General features: G+C 48.1%; 1 protein-coding gene across 2 annotated transcripts in view; it reads left to right on the top strand.

Annotated features, from left to right (window-relative positions):
- Positions 1-23,659, top strand: part of TRAP1 (TNF receptor associated protein 1) — an 83,657-nt gene that overhangs the window by 42,352 nt on the left and 17,646 nt on the right. For both annotated transcript variants that reach the window (XM_048866814.2, XM_048866815.2), the window contains 7 exons: positions 3,280-3,351; positions 4,256-4,416; positions 5,975-6,084; positions 8,353-8,426; positions 14,816-14,971; positions 15,433-15,553; positions 15,777-15,846. In XM_048866814.2, the coding sequence (XP_048722771.1) occupies positions 3,280-3,351; positions 4,256-4,416; positions 5,975-6,084; positions 8,353-8,426; positions 14,816-14,971; positions 15,433-15,553; positions 15,777-15,846 (764 nt within the window). The remainder of the gene's footprint in view (positions 1-3,279; positions 3,352-4,255; positions 4,417-5,974; positions 6,085-8,352; positions 8,427-14,815; positions 14,972-15,432; positions 15,554-15,776; positions 15,847-23,659) is intronic.

The following is a 23,659-nucleotide window of genomic DNA, read 5'->3' as shown; positions in this document are numbered from 1 at the left end:
AGCTGCAGCTGTCAGAGAGCCTGTGCACTGAAAGAGAGAAGTTTGTAAGCTGATCACATTTATCTCGGCCAGTCCAGGTATTTTCCTGCTATATGGCACATCATTTTGCTGGGATTCTTGGCCAGCCACGTACAAGTACTGTTCCCATTTCCCTATAGCACAGACGTGGGCAAACTATGGCCTGCGGGCCACGTCCGGCGTGGCACTTGAGCTCCCGGCCAGGGAGGCTAGCCTCCGGCCCCTCCCCTGTTGTCCCCCCTCCCCTGCAGCTATGCCGCTGCATGGGCAGCGCTCTGGGCAGCGGGGCAGCGCACTCCTGCAGGGCAGCGCGGTAGCGTGTCTGTCTCTGGCCGAGCGGCGCAGCTGCCAGACATGCTGCTCTGAGCGCCATAGTAAGGGAGGAGGGGGGTTGGGTAAGGGGCAGGGGGTCCTGGGGGGCAGTCAGGGGACAGGGAGCAGAGGGCGGTTGGATGGGACGGAGGTTCTGGGGGTGGGTGGGGGTCAGGGGACGAGGAACAGGGGCAGGTTGGATAAGCGTGGGAGTCCCAGGGGGCCTGTCGGGGTGGGGTACGGATAGGAGTGGGGCAGTCAGGGGAGGGGGGCTGGGTAGGGTCCTGGGGAGCGGGGGTGTGGATAGGGTTGGGGCAGTCGGGACAGGGAGCAGGGGGGGTTGGATAGGAGTGGGGTCCCAGGGGAGCGGTTAGGGTTGGGGGGTCTCAGGAGGGCGTGGTCAGGAGACAAGGAGTGGGGAGGTTGGATGGGTCAGGGGTTCTGAGGGGGGCAGTTGGGGCAGGAAGTGGGAGGGGTCGGATAGGGGGCTGGGGCCAGGCTGTTTGGGGAGGCACAGCCTTCCCTATTTGGCCCTCCGTACAGTTTTGCAACCCCGATGTGGCCCTCACCAAAAAGTTTGCCCACCCCTGCTATAGCAGCTGAGGTCAGAGCTGTTTTGGGAGCAGTCAGTTTGAACTGTAAGCTGTCTTCACTGCAGTTGTGTTTCATTCCATTCAAACCAGTGTCCAGAAATTTTCCTTAAGCATTTTGCAGTAAGTTTGGCAGAGGTTTGATAATGGCCAATTACATTCAGAGAGCAGGGATTTATTTTTTAAGGTATAGGAATTTGGGAATGATGTGCTATGCTATAAATAGGAGTGGATCAGAGGAGCTCAGAGCTCTGTTCAGGGGTCTGGAATGAACAAAACCTGAACCAGATGCTGAAAACTTTTCTTTCTGGCCTGGGGGCAGGGACGTTCTTGTCAGATTCCTGAGGTTTTGCCATTCACTGTTTGTTTTTTCTGGCTGTACAAACCCTGCTATTGAGACCCTACCTGGCATCCAATTCACTTCACATCTTTAAGGTGACTGATTGGGCTGCCATCTTTAATCACATGAAAGGCGTCACTTTTCTGTGTCAAAAGGGGGAGCTGTGTGGACACAGAGGAAACACCTCACCAGTTACCAAGACATATACTTGAGCCAATGTCTTGCATGCACTTGAAGATATTTTGATCATCCATTGGAAATAAACACTGATCTAAAAAAAATAATTGTGCATTGTCGGCATTAATTATGACATTTTGTTTTGCTAGTTAAGAAGAAGCCTACATGGTGAGGAAATAGTTAGGTGGGCGGGGGGGGGGGGGGTAAGTAGCAAACACCAAAGGGGCTGGATTTCAGTGAGATCCCTGCTCATGCTGTTCAGTTCCACTCAGATTCATTCTTTTGACATTTGGGGGCCTGGACCTGGACTCTAGACAAGATGTGCTCAGGGCATGTGAAATCAGACCCTGTTCTGCTCCTGATTTTGCAAGGCATGTAGTGATTTGTGCTCGGTGATGGTAGATGACTCAAACCCCTCCTTTGGACGAAAACCTCATTTTACTGTGGCACTAAATCTAGTTACACATCATGTGCCATCGTGCATAATCAGAGGGAGTCAGAGACCTCTGTTGGAGTGACTTCATTAACCCTTTGTAATGCAGCTGGTGATGCTGTGCTGTGGGAAGTTTGCGTTTGAAAAGTGACACCAAGCCCATTTTCTCACCGTTGTGATGTGATTAGCTTGCACTTCGTTTCTGTGGAAGCTACGAAGGGAACCGAGTTCAAATGCAGCAACTTAAAAGGGAAACCCAATGTGGGAAGGGTCAGGGAAGCTCTTGCAAAGCAGGAAGTAAGAACTGGTGTATTCGCAGTGGATTGGACCCCTATGTTATGGGTTGGCCATTTCTGAGTTGTGATTTTTGCCATACTGCCACAGAATTGTCCAAAGGAGCGGCAGGGAAAACTAAAGCTGAATCAAAGCAAACCCATTCTTACTGCTAATGTCCAAGGATCTCCTGTCTGAGAGATGGACATCAAGGATGGCAAGGAGTGAGTTATTTATTGTGATAAATGGGAATGTAAATTCAGACTGAAATGGATGAAAATAACTAACAATAGACCAACAAACTTCATTCTACCAGATGCCAGTGTTCAAAGTCTGGGCTACATGGCAGGTAACAGTCAGTGTAATAGCCAGTTCCTGGCCCACCCAACAGAAATGGCAGCCTCTGTGGGGGAAGCCAGGATGAGAGTGCTCTGACACACATTCATACCCAGTTCTCCAGCCTGGATGCCAGCGTACGAACAGCATACTCGGCTGTCGAGTTTTGCAGAGGGTAGCATTGGGCTAGTGAAGGTGACAGAGAATAAAGAAGAGCTGGTTCATGGTAACACCCACAATGAGGATGGATGGTCTTGTGGTCAAGGTACTGAACTGGCTGAGGCTTGGGAGATCTGGGTTCAGTTCACTGCCCTGCTACAGACTCCCTGTGGGACCTTGGGGATTAGCCTTCCTTTCTCCCCCACTTGGTCTGATCTCTTTAGGGACAGGGACTGTTCTTTGCTAAGTGTCTGTACAGCACCTACCATGGTGGGGCCCTCTTGGTTTGGGGCTAGTAAGCACTGCTGTGATAAAAATATTCTATTATGAGGGTATAGAAGTCAGTTGGTTTCTTAGTGCTTTTTTGTGTCTACTCTGCATTCTGCTAACTTTTGGTTTGAAGCCACTGGGCAGTCATTTCTGCACCTTAGAACTGTGCATTTTCCTGATTCCCATGTCCTGGCCTGGGGAAGGGGAACCATCCACTGTGGTGAAAAATCCAGTCTTGCAATTTTTTAGCTAAATGTCCCCAATGGTAGTGGTGTCTGATTTTGGGAATTTACCTGGATGCTCTATGTCCTGTCTGCTGCTGAAATGCACGTGCCCTGGTACATCCGGTTCTATCGTTGTATTCCCTGCAGGATACTGGCATTGGAATGACCCAGGAGGAGCTTGTTTCTAATCTTGGCACCATTGCTCGATCTGGCTCGAAGGTAAGAGAGATGCCTCCTTCATGTTGTGTCCTCATGGCCATTTTCATTCCCCTGAGGCTCCTTGATCCTGCATCTCCTTAGGCCCTATCGTGAAGGGGACCCCTGTTGGGAGGTGAAACCAGCCCAAGGCTCCATTGTCATTCCTGACCCATGAAGTGTGTGGTCATTGGTACTAGGACAACACTAAAGAACCATTTTCCTCTCATTGGGGAAGCAGGGTCCCATTAGCTGGGGGATCCCTTATGTGTCCTCTGTTCTGTAGATCCAGGCTCTTTATATAGACATGGTGCACTTGGCTGTGCCGCTTTGTAAAAGCAAACTTCTTTCCCCCAAGGCATTGTGATCGAGATCCACAAGCTCTCCACCTTCATGTTCTCTAAGTGCTGTCTGGGCCGCAAGTTGCAGCACAGTTACTGGTGGGCCAGGGGTGGACACAGCTGTTTGCTGGTGCATATATTTGCCGGGTTTTTCCATCTCTGAAATCCCTATTCATTTCCTGCAACTGAGCAATCACACCCCATTCTCTTTCTTCTCTCCCACCCGTTGCAGCAGGCACTGCCCTAGGCAATGCTTTCCTGTTCCAAAGCTGCAGTCACTGCTCCTCCCTTACTATGTTGCTCCGTAGGAGCAAGTCACTGGAGCTTCTTCTACTTGTGCTGTCCTCAGGAGGGTGAGCTCAGCCCCCCAGAGCGCTGACTGCTGCAAAGCAGTTGAAGGGGAGGAGTCCCCTTGGAGAGGAATGTTCTGGGGTGCCAGGCTCACAGTGAGCAAACAGCAACAGGCTGAGTCAGGGAGTGTGGGGAGAGCAGCTGTGAGGGTTTGGGAGGAGGCTGCAGCCTCCCAGCTGTAGCCGAGGGTGAGTGGACCTGCAGTCCAGTATACCTGCTACTCGTTGTCCCTACAGGCATTTCTGGATGCGCTGCAGAGCCAGGCGGAGGCCAGTAATAAGATCATTGGCCAGTTTGGAGTGGGCTTCTACTCTGCCTTCATGGTGGCTAATAAAGTGGAGGTGTACTCGCAATCTGCAGAGTCCGGGAGCCCTGGCTACCACTGGTCTTCAGATGGGTAAGAGTCTGCAAAACTGGAATTATTGGAGGCCAATGTATTGGAGAGAATGAGCGAGTGTTGTGACATTGTCTGTAGCTCCACCTGGGTGGGGATTGGAAGCTGCGCAGGGAAGCGCAAGATGAGGTAGGGCACTGGTCTTTTGCAACTAGACACCTCGGTTAAAATCCTGCTTAGGTTACAAGTGAAAGTCTTCATTACAAAACCACCCCCCATGTAACTCAGCAGCCTGGCTGTGCTGGTACAGAGCTTGGGTTTGAATAGCCAAGGCTGCTATAAGGCAAGAGATGGCGCATTAGGAGAGCTGTGTGGTGCCCTTCACCTCAGCCTACGCTGTCAGCTCCTCGCTGCTACGGGCTTGTTAAACAAGAAAACCACACGTGAATTCAGTCCTGCTAAGTGTGCCAGATTGACAGCCCTAGAGACTGACTGCAGTCTGCCCACAGAGCAGGCATGGCACAGACCGTAGAAGCTTTCCCCTCTCCACCCCACCAATGGGCCTCAGTCCTGCCTTGAAGGGATACTGCAGGGGTGAGAAGGAAATCCAATCTCTCTGGGCTAGTCATTTTGCTGAGAATGCCAACAAGCAGACCTGTTGTGGTATGGGTTATAACATGGGCAAATGTCTTCTGTGAGCTAGACTTCCATATAGATCACCCACTCATTTAACACAGGCCACAGAATGTCCATCAGATGGCAGAAGCTTTGAGTTACTGCAGACTTGGACCAGAGCCCTAGATGTGAAAATCTCCACCTCCTATTAAAAGCCCGTGGGAAGAAAGAATTTGCCAAGTTTATAAATCCCTGAAAACAGTTTCACAGTTAAAACTTCGGATCCTGTTGTGTTCCAGATAATAATCCGCTTTATTGTGCTAAATGTTATAGTCCTCCTGCTTGTAACCTGTGAGGATCACTGAAGGATTACCTGCCATTCCTGCACCTTTCACAAAGTGTGTTTTCTACCCTTGAATTGGTGCTGCTCCCTGGAACATTTGACCCTCAGACAGATGGAGCAGTCACTCGGAACTAGAAAGAGTGGAGATGACCATTGGTAGGAAAGGGGACCCTGTAGCTCAGTGCAGAAGCCCTTCATCAGAGGGTGTTGCTGCAGTCTAGTGGAAATAATCATAGACTGGGGCACATGTGCTGGACCAACAAAGAGCCATGCAGTCTGCTTGTCTGGAGCCTGGAGGGCTGCAAGTATCTGTATAAAATGGAGAAGATTTCAGTTGCTTCCATGGAGGTTTAGCCCAGGCTGATGACATCACCCAGCGTGCAATGCTGTTGTCAGTAGAGGCTGCTGGTATTATGAAGCATTGTCTGTTGGGACCTGGAGTCTCCGCAGGCTACACTACCATATTGTAGATCTGGGTGACCACATGTAAAACTCCACAGTGCCTGACTTCCATTGACTTCAATGGGAGCTGGGTGCTGTAGTGTCGTTTGTGCTTTGAAAATCGTCCCCTTGGTTAATGAAATGTTCCCTTTTCATTCTCCCTTGTTAATAAACATCCCCCAAGGAAAAGGTTTCTATGTGATGCTGTGTTTCTAATCGTAGCTCGGGAATGTTTGAGATCGCCGAAGCCTCTGGTGTCAGACCTGGGACCAAAATAATTATCCATCTCAAAGAGGAGTGCAAAGAGTTTGCGAATGAGGACCGCGTCAAAGGTGAGCAGGGTGCGGAAATGAAATGGTATTCTTTGGATTCCTATAGCCCCTTCCCCCTGAGGATTGCTGTCCCCATCTCACAGAGGCCTGGAGAGGTGGTGACGTGGTGGCAGAGCTTAGATTAGACCCCAGTGTCCTGACTCCTAGTCTTCTGCATTGCACTGCACTCCAGCCTTTGATGCTTACACTTGTAAGTTGCCTGTCGGTTGATGCTGTCCCCCCTATGGCCCCCCCCGAGGGTCAACATTTCATTGCCAGAGCCTCGTGGCTCTTCCCACTTTACACTCCTGTCCTTGTGGGGCTCCACATCGATGCTGTTGCTCTTGTGAAGATCGACTGGGCTTCTGGAGCCCTGTGGATGGGTGTAAGGGTTGCAGTGATGGTGATGAGGCACTGTGGGCTTGTCCCCTCTGTAGCTCTTCTACCACCGTGCTTTCTCTTCCTTTGAGCAGTCCCAGGCAAACCCTAATCCTCTCAGGTTATCCTGGAGCTGTGGAAAGCTCCATGGCCAGTATTAGAAACTCGGAAGTTCTCTCTTACTTGGGTGTTATTACAATGCGGTGGCTAATGTTTGTAAAGTGCTCTGAGATCCTCTGCTGAAGGGGCCTGGGAAGGGCAGACGATGGTGAGATTTTAAGGGTGAGCTTGGGCAGATGGGATGTGTGCAGAGAATATCTGTCCTTTGCTCACCACAGGTGCTGCTCACCAAAGTAGAATGTGGCTCCTATTTATATAATCCAGGAGCAGCTTGCCAGCCCCAAAGGCCATTACTGCATCTCCTTCTACCTCTGTTCTAATCCAGGAATATACAGGGTGCTGCCAGTTTAACTCATTGACTTCTCCCAAAGAAATGGGAAAATCAGGTTGAATTGTCATGCCTGCTTTTTCTATAGACATGTCTGGGAGCTTAGACCCCCTAGTCTTTTAACCGAGGCTTAATTCCTTATATTTCACAGGGTAGGGGAAAAACTGTTAAAAGAAACATTGAGATTTCAAAATGTAGTTAGCAAATGAGAAGGTTATGGCAGGCTGCTAACCTTAACTTTGCCCACTTCCGCATAGGCATTGCAATGCAGTGTCTAATTACATGATCTGCTGCTATTTCCACAGACACCTGTCTGTTTTGTGAGCACAGTGGATGGTGTATTGTTTAAAATGTTTTACCACACATGCACATATGTGAATTTCATTTTAAAATGGTTCTAACATGGCCAAATGTAAACCAGTTTTTCCTGGGATCCTAAAAGTCACCTTTCCTCCCTAGGAACCATATTCCTGCCAGTTTCCAGCTCCCTACTTCACACTGCATAGTGCTAGAGCTTGGGGAGCGGTGGGGGTTAAAGCAAGGATACCATATCTAATGGGAAAGTGTCCCCTTCCCTCTCTGGATCTCAAATAGCTGAATAATTTTTGCTCAAACTTTTCAAAGAAACTCATTTATCTCTGGGCAGAAACCAAGCCTCTTAAATTCTATCCTGACAAGGGAAAGATTCAGGAGGTTGTGAGCCACGGTAAAAGCTGGGTAACCATGGAAACACTTGAACCCCCACCCTTTAACTGTAGGTGTCCCTATGTTCTCCTCACCCCATAATGTTTTGCGATCCTGTGCTGAGAAGTGCTGGTCACTACAGAATTGGCTGTGCCATACCAAAGTTGTAACTGTAGAAGCAAGAGAGAGAAAAGTCCTTTAACGTCGTCCTCTCCTCTCCCTGGGGCCAGTGCAGGATTATTCGCTAGAGGTTTTTTTTGGCATTTTGCTGAGTCTAGTTATATGCCCTAACCAATCCACCCCTTCCCTCGGGAGAGGGTTCTACAGCTTGATGGCTCTCACTGATATTCAACCAAAATATTCCCTTCCCTCTGTCCTATTACTCCTACTTGTACCTCAGAGTGCTACATTAAATACTCCTCTCCCACTTAGGTATCACGCAGTTCAGATGTTTGTAGACTGTTCTCACCACCACTACCTCCAGTCACCATCCCTTTGCTAAGCTAAACATTCAGTCTCTCCAGGCCACTAACATTCTTTGTTGCTCTTTTCTGAGCTCCTTCAGTCCATGAATTTTTTCTGATTACCTGATGGGCTGTGGGAAAACATGGTGAGGGGCAGGAGCAGGCTGCAGTGGAGAGCAGGGACACTTCAAAGGAGCTAACCTGTGCTGATATGACAGGTTCCCATAGCTCGTCTCAGTCACAACGATATGGTGGTTGAAACTGATAAGACCTGTGTTCTGTTTTTTTTGTTGACAATGTTTCTCTCTGTTCCAGGGGTGGTGACAAAATACAGCAACTTCATCAGCTTTCCCCTCTTCCTCAACGGGAGACGCCTCAACACGTTACAGGTTAGATTGAGAGCCATGGACAGGGTAGTGACTCGGGGGGGAAACTTGTAACCCTGCAGTGGGCTCAGGAAATGAGTGAATGGGTCCAAAAAGGACAAAGAACTGTGAAAGGGTGGGGTGGTGGCGATTGTCCAGGGCAGGGGATCACAGAGCCTTTCTGAGATGAGGAGTTATTCAAGATGAACATTCTCTCCGAAACCATTGACCTAGTGAGTTGAAATGTCTGGTTGCGGTGAAGCTGGTTGGATAGCTTCAGCCGTAGGCCCTTGTGCCTGACAGGGTCATAGGCTGATGACAAGTCGATAAAAGCTGCAGCTGTTTTAAGCTTCTGCTGGAAGCTGGCTTGAGTATATGTAGACAGTGCAAGCACTTGGTCACAGCAGCTTTTCCCTGTGCTGAAAAATGCCTATTCTGGGGGATTGCGGTCTCCAGGATGGGGGGTGAGCCTCGCCAGGATCGCCCACTCCAGTAATTTGTATCTTGTACAGAGGAGAGATAGGGCAGTAGCTGTGGAGGTCGTAGGGCAGCTTTCCAGGTTATAAAATGACAATGACTTCTGATGGTCTCCAAGTTGTTGGGAGTTTGCTGGTGGTGATGACTTCCATCAATAGGGCTGCCATTCAATCGCGCCCTCTTGGCCCAAGATAGTTAAAGAAATCTGGAAGGATGCCGCCAATGCCAGCTACTTTTCCTGTTCTGGTACCAGAGAGGAGAGCTTCGATCTTGGTTCTTGTGAAGGTTTGACAGACACTTGATGGAGGGGCACTTAGTGCACAGGATTAATTAAGAACTGTTTTCACCAACCCTCTGACAGTTGTCTGGATTTCTTAACAGGAGCCTGACGATGCTGTTAGCAATGACTTGCAGTGTTTGTGTGTGATGGCATCACATCATCGAGGGTCCGGAGAAGGGCCCGTGCTTTATGGCTTGAATGCATGAAATCTGTGGCCTCCCCTGTATCTACCCGTAGTTGTAATCTTGTACAGTCCAATGATTGCAGGAGAGCAGTGGCTAAGTCTGGGTCGCCAGTAGCTTTGTATGCCCTTAGGAGTGTTTTGCTCTCTGGGCTCCAGCACGACATAAAAAAGCTCCTGTAACCAAACGGGATATTCTTTTGTGTGGCTTTAATAATAAGCTTCATGAAGTAGTCAAAGTTTTCGGGCATTGGTGGTATGCTACTGATGGGGTTTTTTGACAGCAGTGGAGAAACCTAGCCAGTCTGCCCATCTCAAATTCCAGCATGGAACTGGTACACTTGTAATGACAGGTTGTTCGAGACCGATGTGTTCCACCGATGTATGTGGAGGGTCCCGGGAGGGGAGCAGCTGCAGGACAGAGCAACGTGAGGGGAGGGGCACCTGAACACATGCTGCCAGCTGTGCACGCTCTGCTAATTAACTGCGCAGCATTTGAATCTCTCCTGGGCTGCTGCCCAAGTGCGCAGCTTACAGGGAACACAGGCATCATCCCTTTTTAACTTATACATGAGTGATGTGCCCCAAATGATATGCTGCAAGTTCATTTAAGCTGACGACCTGGCACTAATGACACAGGCTGCAACTCCCAAGGAAGCAGAATACATCCGTAACGCTGCTCTGAAGTGGATGGAAAACTACTGTACTTTTGATACTGGTGGCTCAAACTCAGTCTATCAAAGAGAGTGTCATCAGCTTTCCTTCTGAGCGACGTAAACCTCTGTGGCAAGGAACTTGCCCACGATCCTAACCTCTGTGACCTGAGAATTACTCTTGATCATAGCCTTACCTGTCAACAACATCTGAAGAAGGTGAGCCATAAAACAAAGAATCACATCAATATCATCCAAAAGATAGCAGATTCTAGCTGGGATTGTCATTGCTCCAATGCTACAAATGGCAATCTTGGATGTAGATTATTTCATGGCCGAGTACTGTGTACTTGTTTTAGGAAGAAGTTCGCACATGGACCTCATCGATATGCAGCTACATGCTCCGCAGCCTTGGCTTCCAGTCCTATCAAGCATCCTTCCTCCAGCGATCCAGAGAAAGATGGCTACATTGCACGAGTACAAGAAGACCCTCGCTAACCTGAGCGCCTGCTCCATGACAACCATGTTAATCAGCCTCATGCCTGCCTTAAGTCCCACTGGGTGTTCTGGGCATTGGAGAAGCTCTTCTGTCATGCAGCTTCAACCCAGAAGACACCTGGCGGATGCAGTGGGAAAGCTCTGATGTAAACAGCAAGCACTCAAGATGATCCCACCGTCGAACTGCCTGGCTTCTTGCTCCATCAAAGACAATGGACGACCATCAACCATATTAGGACATGATATGGAAGATATGAGCACCTGATGGACAAATGGAGAATCACGAATTTGCCACAGTGCAAATGTGGAGACTTCCAAACTATTGAAAACATTATGAACAAGTACCCCATCTTTTCATTTCCAGGGGGTATAGCAAAGGTGCACTCTGCATCTCTTGAGGCCCTGGAATGGATTTCAAACATTTTCTGTTAACTTGGAAGTGTTGCTATTTCCATATGAAAGAAGACTCAAAAAGAAAGGAGATAAATCCGGGCTTGTCTTTACAAACATCAAGTCTGCCTTCTGTTCTGATGCTCCATGTTTGTACCCTTTGAACCCTTTGACTTTTCCTCCGTTATGCACTATTTTGTTGACATGCTCAAAGAATTTTCGTAGATTAGCAAAGTAAAATTTTCGTTTTCAGAAGCCATGCCTATTTTCCCAGATCATACCCTGGTTACTTAGGAGTTTAATAATTCTGTTTTTAATTATTGTTTCAGCCAGATTATCTGTAACAGGAGGATCACGCTCTTCAATTGCCCAACTCACCCCAGTACTGTTTACTACAACACTTGCTATCCTCTTGTCCTTTTTGCATAGTAACTGATTTTAATGAGAGGATATTTTTGTTAGCTACTCAGCCACTTCCTTAAGCTCCTTCAGAACTCTTGGATGAATGTCTTCTGGTCTTAGTGATTGGTTGCCATATAATTTTATCAGTTATCAAAAGATAAACTCCCAGTTCAATCACAAATTGTTCAGCTGGATGCAGGAATCTCCGGGTGACATTCTCTGACCCGGGTTACACATGAGATACACATAGATTCAATTATCATAATGTTCCCTTCTGCCTTTAAAATAAAGTCTATGAATAAATTTTTCCAGCATCTCATCCACTGATGGCTTAAGCTCTGACTGTGCCTCATCTTTATTATCTGACAAGAGCAGGTCTAGGGCAGGGATCTCTTCCTAGAATGTGGGTATGGAAATAAAGGTCATTCCAGATTGTACGTAGATGTTTTAATGTGAATATTTAAAGACTAATAAACCCTATCCCTATTACATATTTAGATTCCTACAATAATGAAAAAAGGCTCTTGTCCAAGACCTGTGCCATAAACCACAAAACCAAAAATAACTCTAAACCACTGCTTACCCCGACAGCTAACAGACCTAAGTCATTGGGGACGAGTAGTAGTAAGGTGGGGAGACAGAGATCTTTTATATAGACTTAGTATTACTTTCTCTTTCTCACCAGTTAGAAAGTCTGTTCTCTTGAGGGGAATGGCAGCAGCTGTCGTCTTAATAAGCAGGTGGCCTCCTCCTGCCCAAAGTCCTGATCCTGGATTTCATTCTTCCATTTCTACACACGACAAGACTGATTCCCTGTAAACAGAAACCTGGAGATGGGACCCATATTGCACAAACTGATTTCCCCCTAGAAATTATTGCCATTTAGCCAACACTACATTGGAGCCTCTTCCCATTTAAATATGATTAGGGCTACGATTTGGTCACGGAGGTCACAGCAGTCATGGATTCCGTGACTTTTCCGGACCTCCGTGACTTCTCGGGCTTCAGGGGGAGGAGGTGGGACTGTGTGCCCCTGCCCTGCAAGTGGAGCTGGCTGGAATCAGGACCCTTTCTGCGGGGGCTGCAGCCGGGGCCAGGCGCCTGACCCCAATGGAGTCCTGGGCTTGGCAAGGCTGCAGCCGGGGCCACGTGCCCCAGCCCTGTGGCGTCCTGGACTTGGCGGGGCTGCAGCCGGGACCGTGCACCCCAGTCCTGCAGCTCTCGCTGCAGGCTGCAGCTTGGGCCATGCACCCCCCTTGTGGCTTCCCAGGATCATATGCCCCGCTCCCCACTGTGGCCAGGGTTTGGTGGGGGGCATCAGTCGGGCCACGCGCTCCTGTCCTACAGCTGGGCAAGCTCTGGAGCAAGGGCTGTGTGTCGTTCCGTTCCCCCCCTCCCCCCCGTGGTTGTGACCCCCCTGCTGTGGCCACTGGGGTCAGGAGGCATGGCCTGTTAGTCTCTCTCTCTCTTCTCTCCCCCTCCCTCCCGCCCCGGGACTCTGTTCTTCCCCCCTACTGAGCCCTACCCCTGGTTATTTTTATTAAAGTAATGGACAAGTCATGGGCTCTGTGCATTTTTGTTTATTGCCCGTGACCTGTTTGTGACTTTTACTAAAAATAACCATGAAAAAATCTTAGCCTTAAGTCTGATATGCTGTTTGGGCACAAGTGAAGGACCTGCTGGCTCTTTAATGGACAGTGGTCAGAACTCTGGGGAGCAGCATAGAACTCTGGTCCTAACAAGAGGTGTTGAAAAGCATCTGAACTCCCCAGTGAATCCCAGTTACACCTTGGATCCTGGAAACCCTACGACACCGTTGTAACTTCTGGTCATATCAAGGGGCTGCTTGGGAATGACCATTCTAAAAAAGGAAGCGTACTCAGCATATTGCCTGAGCTGCAAGAGTAGTGGGCCTATTGGGCTTGCTATTGGAAGGCAGGGGGTATGACTTGGGGACCTCTGCGTCTGCTACTGATCGGCACTTGGAGATGACACCAAGGGCAAACAATCTATGTAAGAAAGTAAATCTAGCCCAGCAGCAAACCTGAGACCTCTACATTGGTTCCAAACACAAATTATATGGGCAGGATCCCTCACATCTTTACTGATCACAAGCGTGGTGCTATACTAAGACCAAGAATCATGATGTTCGTAAAGCTCTTTGAGGAGGTAAGGTGCTGTGTCAACACAGTGATTCTTCTGAGAGGGAGATGACATCAGAACTTCAGGAATAAAACCAGCCCAATGTACTTTGTCAAGACACTTTCTGGATACAGGCCTCCCTGTGCAATCATTGGGGAATCCTTAGGAGGAGAGGGGGGAGGAGAGGGGGCTGCAGGGAGAGAGCCAGTCTTTGTAAGGAGGGAATCCCTAGGCTGCGCAGGGTTTGTCGGCTTGTTATACAGATAAAACTGCACAGTATCGTTTCAGGGGACAAGACAAGATGTCATGTTTATTATAATAACACAATTTGATTTAAGACCAATAACTAATATCTAATACCTATGTATGCACACACACACGCACACCCCAAATGTTCTGCAGCTACTAGATAGTTACCAGTCCTGAATGTAGCTTGGGTTCGTGGCTTGGGGCAGCTAACTGGCCAGGAAAGCCAGGCACAAGGAAGAACTGGGTCTCTGTTGGGCATGCACCAATGCCCTTCCATGTTGGCAGCAGAATGTTACCCTTCAAAGTCTTCCATCTCACCCATCCTTTTTGTAGGCTTTAGTTTGAATCCAGAGTCTACAGGTCTTGCTGTGTCACGCTGCCTCTGAGTTTGGTGTGATTGATCACCCGTCAATTGCAGACATGACTTTCAGCTTAGGACCTGGCTTTGATGTTTCTTCAATTGTACTTTTGTTCTCTTCTTTTGAGGGTGGACTCTTTTTGCTTTGTCAGGGCTGTTGTCTGCATCTTCAGCCCTTGGTGTTTACACTTTATTTCATCGGGAGAGGCTGGGGCTGGAGGTTGAGTCCATCATCCATATATACCTCATTCACACATCTAAACTACACTAATCAGATTACAGCAGGGTTTTGCAAAAATGAAGTGAGCATTTTAAAATGGAGTTTGGGACTAGTTAAAATGGAGTTTGGGTTACAACATGGACAAGTGTAAGGAATGGCAAACAGTGAACAGAAGTTACAATGTTGAAGCAGTGCAAGTTTCAGTGATTTAAGCAGCAATTGGATTGAAAGTGAAACTCAATTAGCCAGTTATTGGGGTACCTGGTTTTATGAATGAATGTAGTTTCATTCATAATACTTTACTTATGAAGTTATATTAATAAAGTGAGCAATTAAAAACAATTTCATTGATCAGTTCTATCGCTTTGAAAGACCAGACCAGAATTAGTAATAGTGATGCCTATCTCTGGGCCCTGTCCAGCACAAAGGAAGCTGTTGACAATGGGACGTGCTAGGAGAGCAGAATTAAAAGCAAATGAGTCTTAGCATGTGGCTGTGGGGTGGGGGTGTGTGTGAGTGTTACCAGATGGGTGGGGATTTTAAGCCTCCCTCCTTCCCCACAGGCACTCTGGATGATGGACTCCAAGGAGATTGGTGAATGGCAGCATGAGGAGTTCTACCGTTTCATAGCCCAGGCTTATGACAAGCCTCGCTACACCCTGCACTACAAGACAGATGCCCCCCTCAATATCCGCAGTATCTTTTATGTGCCTGAGATGGTGAGACTCTGGCATTCTCTTGGAGGTGTGGGAAATCCTCAGTGAAGGGAAGGATCAGATGGGTGAGATCATCACAGAATAGACGTCCTTTCCGACTTGAACAGCTTCAGCCTTGTGTGCCCAGCACTGCAGAATTCTTTTGGAGTAGCCAAAAGGGAATGCCCAGTACCTAAAAGAGATGGAAGTATCTCTCCAATGGGAGTAGTGTGCCACAGGATAAATGGGGTGCATTGAACTGTGTCTATTTGTCAGGAGCAGAATCTGGCTCAGGTGGGAGAAACCCTCACAGAGCAAGATTCACACGCTCCTGTAGTTCCGTTCTGGTGGGGAGGATAAAAACGTGATTTGCTCTGATCATCTCAGACCTGTGAAACCCATAGTGAACATCAGCAGAGTGTGGGGCTTTTGTACAAGCATCCTGGGTTTGGATGGTGTAACCTCTTCCCCTCTTGCTTCCACAGAAACCATCCATGTTTGATGTCAGCAGGGAGCTGGGCTCCAGTGTTGCCCTATACAGCCGCAAAATCCTCATCCAAACCAAAGCTGCTGACATTCTGCCAAAATGGCTGCGTTTCCTCAGAGGTAGGCTGGTCAGGGAGCAAGCAGGAGAATGCAACAGGCTGCAGCAGCACCTTCCTTGAGTGTCACTTAGGGCAGTGGAGGCAGATTTCGGAAGGCAGCCAGGACAGTGACATGAGACATCTGCCAGAGATTTGTGGGGAGGGAGGAGTTAGCAAAAGGCTGAGTCCTCGGAGTCCAGTTGTATCCTAGTCTTGAGTCACTTCATTGCCACTATTTGTTCTAGGTGTTGTCGATAGTGAGGACATTCCTCTAAACCTCAGCCGGGAGCTGCTGCAGGAGAGCACCCTCATCAGGTGAGCAGACAGAGGGGCTGGTTCCCAGGGGAGGGGATTTTGGTGAGTGCATGAGTGCTAACCCGTCTATGGGTGGGTGGTGATAAAGCTATAGGATGTCAACTGAGATCAAGACCTGGCAGGTGAGCTGTGCAGTTCCCATTAACAAGAGTTTCTGTGTGTAATCTGATACTACATAGCCTGAGAAGCTCCAAACTCTCTCATCCATGAGGTGTTTCTCAACCAGACATGGTAGACAGAGTGTTTACTTGCTGTGCACCATCCAGCTTCTTCTTTGAGTTGTGTCCCTGTGAGCGCTCCGCTTCTGGTGCGCCTGCGCCTTTGAGCCAAGATTTTTGGTAGCAGTGCCTGTTCAGCCCATGCATGCACCCTGCTCCTCCTCATACCCTGCACCGAGGACATATAGGGCTGTGCAGACAAACCACCCTCAGTTCCTTCTCTCCCACAAAGTCCCACAAGGGAAAACTGAGGCAGAGTGGAAGGAAGGCAGGTAATGGAGCACCCACAGGGACATACATCGTGAAGTGCTCCAGTTTTTCGAGTGGTCCCCATGTGTATTCCACTATGGGGTATGCATGTGCCCAGAGATGGAGAATTTTGCAAGCAGTGTCTGTTGATCCGCCCATGCACCCTGGCTCACCTCATGCCCCTGACTGAGCAGTTAAAGGACAGTGCAAACTGACCACCTCTTCAGTTCCTTCTCACTGCCTCATTGTCTGTGTCAGAACTTCCAGTGTCCACAGTTTTGGCTATCTGTAAATAGTTTTTATCATTCTAGTGTTTTCAGGTTTTTATCTGATAGTTATAGAGTTTTGTAGTTAGTCTTCCTGGCCTGGAGAGCCACTCCTCTTTCACCCCTTGTTCTGTTCCCTGATTCGGTACTGGACTATGCCCAGTACTCCAGGCTTCAAAATTTGTGCTTTCTTCCCGCAATCCCTCTTGGTCAGCGATGACCACCGGTGCTGCTTGCACTCTCTCAAGGAAGCCCACATTGCAGCAAGTTGTACTATCTGCTTCTCGTTCTCCAGCCATACTCAGGAAGGGTGGGAACTTCGCCTTCGGATGCACCTAATGGAAAAGGGCATGATGCCGCAATTGGACCCTGGCCAGAGGACGTCCCTCCCTCCATTAAAAGAAAAGGAGTACTTGTGGCACCTTAGAGACTAACCAATTTATTTGAGCATGAGCTTTTGTGAGCTACAGCTCACTTCATCAGATGTTTACCGTGGAAACTGCAGCAGACTTTATATACACACAGAAATCATGAAACAATACCTCCTCCCACCCCACTGTCCTGCTGGTAATAGCTTATCTAAAGTGATCAACAGGTGGGCCATTTCCAGCACAAATCCAGGTTTTCTCACCCTCCACCCCCCCACACAAATTCACTCTCCTGCTGGTGCTAGCCCATCCAAAGTGACAACTCTTTACATAATCAAGTCCCTCCATTGTACACTGGCCTGATTCAACAAGGAGTGCATCTCCTGCCATGAGGTCCAACCTGGGAGCGAAGGAGTCAACCCCCACAGATCCCTTGGCGGAATCTTGTTAGGAGAGCAGAGAGCATGCTCATAAGTATGCTGCAGCTCCAGCATGCTCATAAGTATGAGGCTAAGACTTCCTTCATATCCATTTTGAAGAAGTTGGATTCAGCCTTGCCTAAACCAAACAAGTCTATACGCTTAGCTGAAGAGAACCTAGGATGTCCCACGTCTCAGAAGCATGACAAGAAAGTCCACACAAGTCTGGTGGCACTACCTCCAAACAGAAACCCCAGAATCCACCAGCACTGACGAAGACCGATCATCGAGAGCATCAGTTACCCATGTGCAGTCTTTGTTCTCAGTGGCTGTGGCACTGACTGTCTCTGCTGCAGCTCTGGTGGACTGGATCCCTTTAGTTCTGGGAAGAGCCAAGACCTAGGCGCCTCTTGCGGACATCTTCGCTGCCCCATACCCAGAGTCTCCCTTTTCAGAAGGGTTATAACTCCACGAGCGGAGCCAGTCTTCAGGAGGAGTCTGTCTCTCATTCCATCTTCAGGCTATGACTTCCCTCCAGCAGCCTCATTGGTACTGCCGTTGGAACTGGAATCCTCTTTCTCTCCATCAGAAGGTTCTAAACCATCTGATGAATCATTTTTCCCTCCTCCAAGACCCACCTTCCTGGTCAGAAGACTTGGACAAAACTGGGACCAACCTACACCTCATCACCCATCTCAGAGCCGATGCTACCCCAGGCCATGGAGACTTGTGCAATCTCCATTCAACCCATCCTGTTGTCCATATAGTGGCTGTGGGACCAGCACCATCCTGTAGAGTTGGTCCAACCTCCTAGGAGGTTGCCCTTTCCCTCCCCTGTGAGAGGACACCTGGAGCTGTAGAGGAGACCTTTGAAGAACAGGAGGCAAGGCTGACAAGGTGACACCTCACACAGATATGTCCTCATCATTGCCGGATGAGGCTGTAATGCCTCTACCGCCTTCCAGGGTGGATGACCTTTGACAGTTCCAGAAGCTGATGAAGCATGTCACAGATATACTTCAAATTCGTCTTATTGAAGTCCAGGACTCCTATAATAAACTCTTGGACCTTTTACATACCTCATCTGTGACATGTGTGGCATTCCCAATACAGCCAGCCAAGATGATCTGTCAGACTCCTGCCCTGATACCTCCTGCATGCAAATAGGCCAACAAACAATACAACTTCCCATGTAAGGGTTCAGAATTTTTATTTTCACATCCAACACTGAATTCCTTGGATGTAGATGCAGTTAATGAACGTGGGAGGCAGCACAAAACTGAGGCAAGAAGCAGAAGCATCTTGATCTTTTCAGTCACAGAGTAGATTTTGTAACATTGTAATTCAGGATAGTGAATCACCAGGTGCTTATGTCAAACCGTGACTACCTGCTTTACAATAAATTTAATACACTTGTTTAATATTTCACCATCAATAATTTAAGGCCATCATAAATGGAGGCCAGCTCTTGGCAAAGATGCTATTACAGGCCACGTTAGACACAGCCTATACTGCAGCCCACTCTATTTCGACCACTATCAATATACAGTGAGCATCTGGGTCCAGCAATCTGGCTTCCCTAGGGAGTTACAAACCTACTGTAGAAGACCTTCCTTTCATCAGTCACAAGTTGTTTTCTGAGTCTAAGGACAACTCCCTTGTCCCTTCCCACTTGGAAGGACTCGAGGGACACACTTAGATCCCTCGGGATCTATACCCATGCAAATAATAATTTAAGCAGATCTCAGAGAGTGCAGAGGTCTCCCCCAGCTCATTTTTCTAGGTTCTGTCAGCCACCTGAACCAGTGACCAAGAGGCCACAGCTACTTCATCCCAGCCACTTGCATTGTCCCATTGCCAGTTGTGATGGCTTGGTCGAGAGTGTGAACCACCCACTGCATATGGATTTACTGCTGCAGCATTTTGTCCGCATCCCCCCATTTTTGGATACTGCATCTCCCAATTTCAGCCTACGCAGAACAGCATAACACCAACAAATGCATTTTGGAGACCATAGCATCTAATTACTCCATCTATTTCACTTCTATCCCTCCCTCCCACCTACCGCACTTCCTTGTCCCTTTTCAGGGACTTATCTCACATTCAGTTGCTGAGACAGGAGGTGGCCTCTCTTCTATGCTTAGGAGCTATAGAACCTGTCTCCGTTCAGCACAGGGAAAAGGGGTTTTATACCAAGTACTTTCTGGTTCCCCAAAAGAACAGAGGATGGAGACCAATAGTAGATCTCAGACATCTGAACAGTGATGTGAACAGCAGAAAATCAGGGTGGTGACCCTTGCAGCTATAATTCCCGCTAACTTGCAGGGATTGGTTTGCAACTCTCGACCTTCAAGATGCTTATTTTTATGTTGCGATTCACCACTCTCACAAGAGGTTTCTTTGCTTCATAGTCAACCTCGACCACTACCAGCACCTCTTGCTCCCTTTTGGCCTCTCCTCTGCCCCAAAGGTATTCTCAAAGATCATGGGAGTCATACCCACCTACCTACTAGGGATGTAAAAGGTTAACTGGTTAACCGGTAAGCATTAGGCTTACTGGTTAAACCAAAGTTAACCGTTAACCCCAGCAGCCTCGCGTCAGGCTGGTGGGAGGGACCCCAGCCCCAACTGGGCCGGAGGAGCCCCAGCCCTGCCATGTCGGCAATGCCACGCCACACCAGCTGAACCGGTGGGACCCAGTTCGGGCTGGAGCAGGCCCCCAGCCGGCTGGCGGGAGCCCAGCCCTGGCTCCACCAGCCAGCCAGCTGGACACCTGCCCTGGCCATGCTGCGTTGAGCCAGGTGGCTGGACCCCAACCCCAGCTGGATTGGCCCCAACCCTCACAGTGCCAAGGCCCCCCAGCTACCTCAGTTAACCAGTTAAACAAAACAATTTAATCGTTTAACCAGTTAACTTTTTTAAGCGATATTTATATCCCTACTACCTACGTTATCTGGGGATAATCATCCTCCCTTATCTCAATGATTGGTTGCTCAGGGGACTGATCTTATCAAGAGGTATGGTCAGCAGTACAAACAACAAGGCTGGTATTCCACAGTTTAGGCCTCTGGCTCAATCTTGAGAAATTTGCTTTTACACCAGCACATCGGATAGATTTCGTAGGAGCTTCTCTGGATGTGGTGACAGCCAGGGTTTACCTACATATGAACAGATTTATTGCCCTAAAGAATCACATAAAACCAGCCATACTGGATCAGACCAGTGGTTCATCTGAGCCCAGCATCCTATCTTCTAACAGCGACCAGTGTCAGATGCTTCAGAGAGAATGAATAAAACAGAACAATTTCAAGTGATCCATCCCTTGCCATCTTGCCCCAGCTTCTCAAGGATTCAGCTCAGTCCTCAAACCTCAGCAAGAAGTTCTCTCCAACTATTAGGGAACATGGCATCTTGCATTTTCGTAAGTCAAGATGCCAGTTTACATCTTCGGTGCCTCCAGGGATGGCTCAAGACAGTCTGTATGCCCAGAAAGTATATGTCTGTCCCTCGCTTGGTTCTACAGACACTCAGCTGATACAAGAGACCTTCGAAGGTCTGTGCAGAAGTCTCATTTAGTCAAGATCCTCCTACCATTGTCATATCATGAGACACATCCCTCTTGGGATGGGGGATGCACATCTGGCGTCACACACAATCCAAGGCAAATGGTTGTCCAAAAGTAGCTTCTCCACATCAACCATCTACGGTTGAAGGCAGTCAGACGTTCTTGCATTCATTTCCTTCCTCTGGTCAAGGCCCAGTCCATCAAGATCATGACAGACGACATGGCCTGCATGATCTATATCAGTCTCAGGATGGGATGCATTCTTTCTCACTTTGTGCTGAAGCACTAAAACTCTGGAATTGGTGCATAGTCAACCAGATAATCATCTCAGCTTCTTACCTTCCGAGGATGCAGAACACTATGGCAGATCACCTGAGCAGGCATTTTCCTCGGAATTACTAATGGGAGTTGGACATGCAAGTCTTCAACAGTATATTTCTAACCTGAGGGTTCGCAGAAGTGGGCCTCTTTGCAACCACCACCAACACACGAAATTTTGCTCGAGTGGGACTAGACCCTTAATCACTGGGGGATGCCTTCCTCATCTCATGGACAAGAGGTCTTCTTCGTGCGTGTCCACCACCACCGTTACTTTTGAAAGTACTGAACAAGATCAAGCAAGACAAGGCTAGATTCATTGTAATTGCACTGATCTGGCTGAGACAAGTCTGGTATCCTTACCTCATTCGATCTGCAAGTTCTGCAACTTCAGGCATGGCTCCTAAATGACTTTTGGGGATAGAGACCCCCTGTTCAGCAGAAGTACAACGGATATTATTAAACAGCAAAAGGACATTTACCTTCAGAAACAGAAGAGATTTCATCACTGGTGTATCCTTCAACAAGTTTCTCCAGATCACTCTTCTCTATGCTCTGTCCTTAACTACCTGTTTGAGTTCAAAAGATCTCGTCTTGATATGAGCTTGGTCAAGGTTCACTTGCGGCTGTTACAGCCTTTCACTCCTTGATAAAAGGTTTTTTCTTTGATTGTTTGTTTGTTTTTCTCATCCCACAATCTCAAGGTTTCTCAGAGGCTTAATGAACCTATTTCCACAGATTAGAGAACCTGCTCCTGTATGGAACTTGATCTTTGTTCTTACGAAGGACCACTTTGAGTCACTAGCTACATGTTTATTGGTTCACCTATCAATGAAAACAGCTTTCTTGGTAGCCATCACTTTTGCCTAGAGAGTCGGAAAATGGGGGGCTTTAATGGCAGATCCTTCTTTCACAGTGTTTTTAAGGACAAGGTATCGTTGTAACCACATCCCAAGTTTTTACCCGATGTGTCCTTTGAATTTTATATAGACGAGACTATTCACCTTCCAGGTTTTCTCCTGAAACCACCTTGGACTAAGCAGGATTCTGCCTTCGATACTTTAGATGTCAGAAAGGTGTTACCCTTCTGTCTGGACAGAATGAAACCTTTTTGAAAGTCTCCTAGATTGTTTGTTTGTTTCAATTGTGACAAGATGCAAGGGATCCATAGTCTCCACCCAGAGATTCTCAGAATGGATCTTGAGGTGTTTTATTTCAAATTATGTGTCTGCTGACATTCAACCTCTTTCTAGAGCAGTGGTTCTCAACCTTCCCAGCCTACTGTACCCCTTTCAGGAGTCTGATTTGTTTTGCATATACCAAGTTTCACCTCCCTGAAAAACTACTTGCTTACAAAATCAGACATAAAAATACAGAAGTGTTACAGCACACTATTACTGAAAAAGTGCTTACTTTCTTATTTTTGCCACATAATTATAAAATAAATCAATTGGAATATAAATATTATACTTACATTTCAGTGTGATACTTGAGCCTGTTTTTCACATGTTAGCATTGTCTGAAGCCTAAGCCCCATTGCCCAGAGCTGAAGCATGTAACTTAGCTTTGGTGGGGCCCCTGTGGCGTGGGTTCCTGGGCAATTGCCCTGCTTGCCACCCCTAATGCCGACCCCGCACTTGCAACACCTGAAAACCCATCCTGTGACACCTCCCCGGGGGTCACGACCCTCAGGTTGAGAAACTCTGATCTAGATCAGTTGAGTACCCCTGCAAGACCTCTGCGTACACCCAGGGATATATGTACCCCGGTTGAGAACCACTGTTCTAGAGCGTTAGCTCATTCTGCAACGTCACACTCTACATCTGTCGCATTACTCAAAGACGGTCCAGTCACTGAAATCTGCAGAGCTGCAACCTGGACCTCCGTACGTACTTTCTCCAGCTATTAATTCTCGCCTCTAGATCAGATGCTGCAGTAGGCAGTGCAGTTTTGTCTTTGGTATTGGATGTTGTTCTGATACTCCCCCCTCCTTGTGGGGATACTGGTTTGGAGTCGTCTGAAGTGGAACACCCATGGGAACACTACTCGAAGAAGAAGGATGGGTTGCTCACCTTGTGCAGTAACTGGAGTCCTTCCAGATATGTTTCCCTGTGAGTGCTCCACTGCTTGCCCTCCTTCCCCTCTGCTTTGGAGTTTTACCTTGTGGGACGTTGTGAGAGAGAAGAAACTGCAGGTGATTCGCCTGCACAGACCTATATATCCTCAGTGCAGGGTGCAGGATTGCGAGGGGGCACATGCGTGGGCCAAAAATCTCAGATCAAGGGTGCAGAGACACACGTGCACTGGAAATGGAGCTCTCACTGGGACACACATCTCAAAGAATTCCAGTTACTGCATGAGGTGAGTAACCACTCCTTTCCTTTAGTGAGTTCATTCACTTTGAACAAGG

Source organism: Caretta caretta, chromosome 10, assembly GCF_965140235.1.
Source record: "Caretta caretta isolate rCarCar2 chromosome 10, rCarCar1.hap1, whole genome shotgun sequence".
Classification (NCBI taxonomy): Eukaryota; Metazoa; Chordata; order Testudines; family Cheloniidae; genus Caretta; species Caretta caretta.
This window is presented reverse-complemented; position numbering and strand designations above follow the sequence as displayed.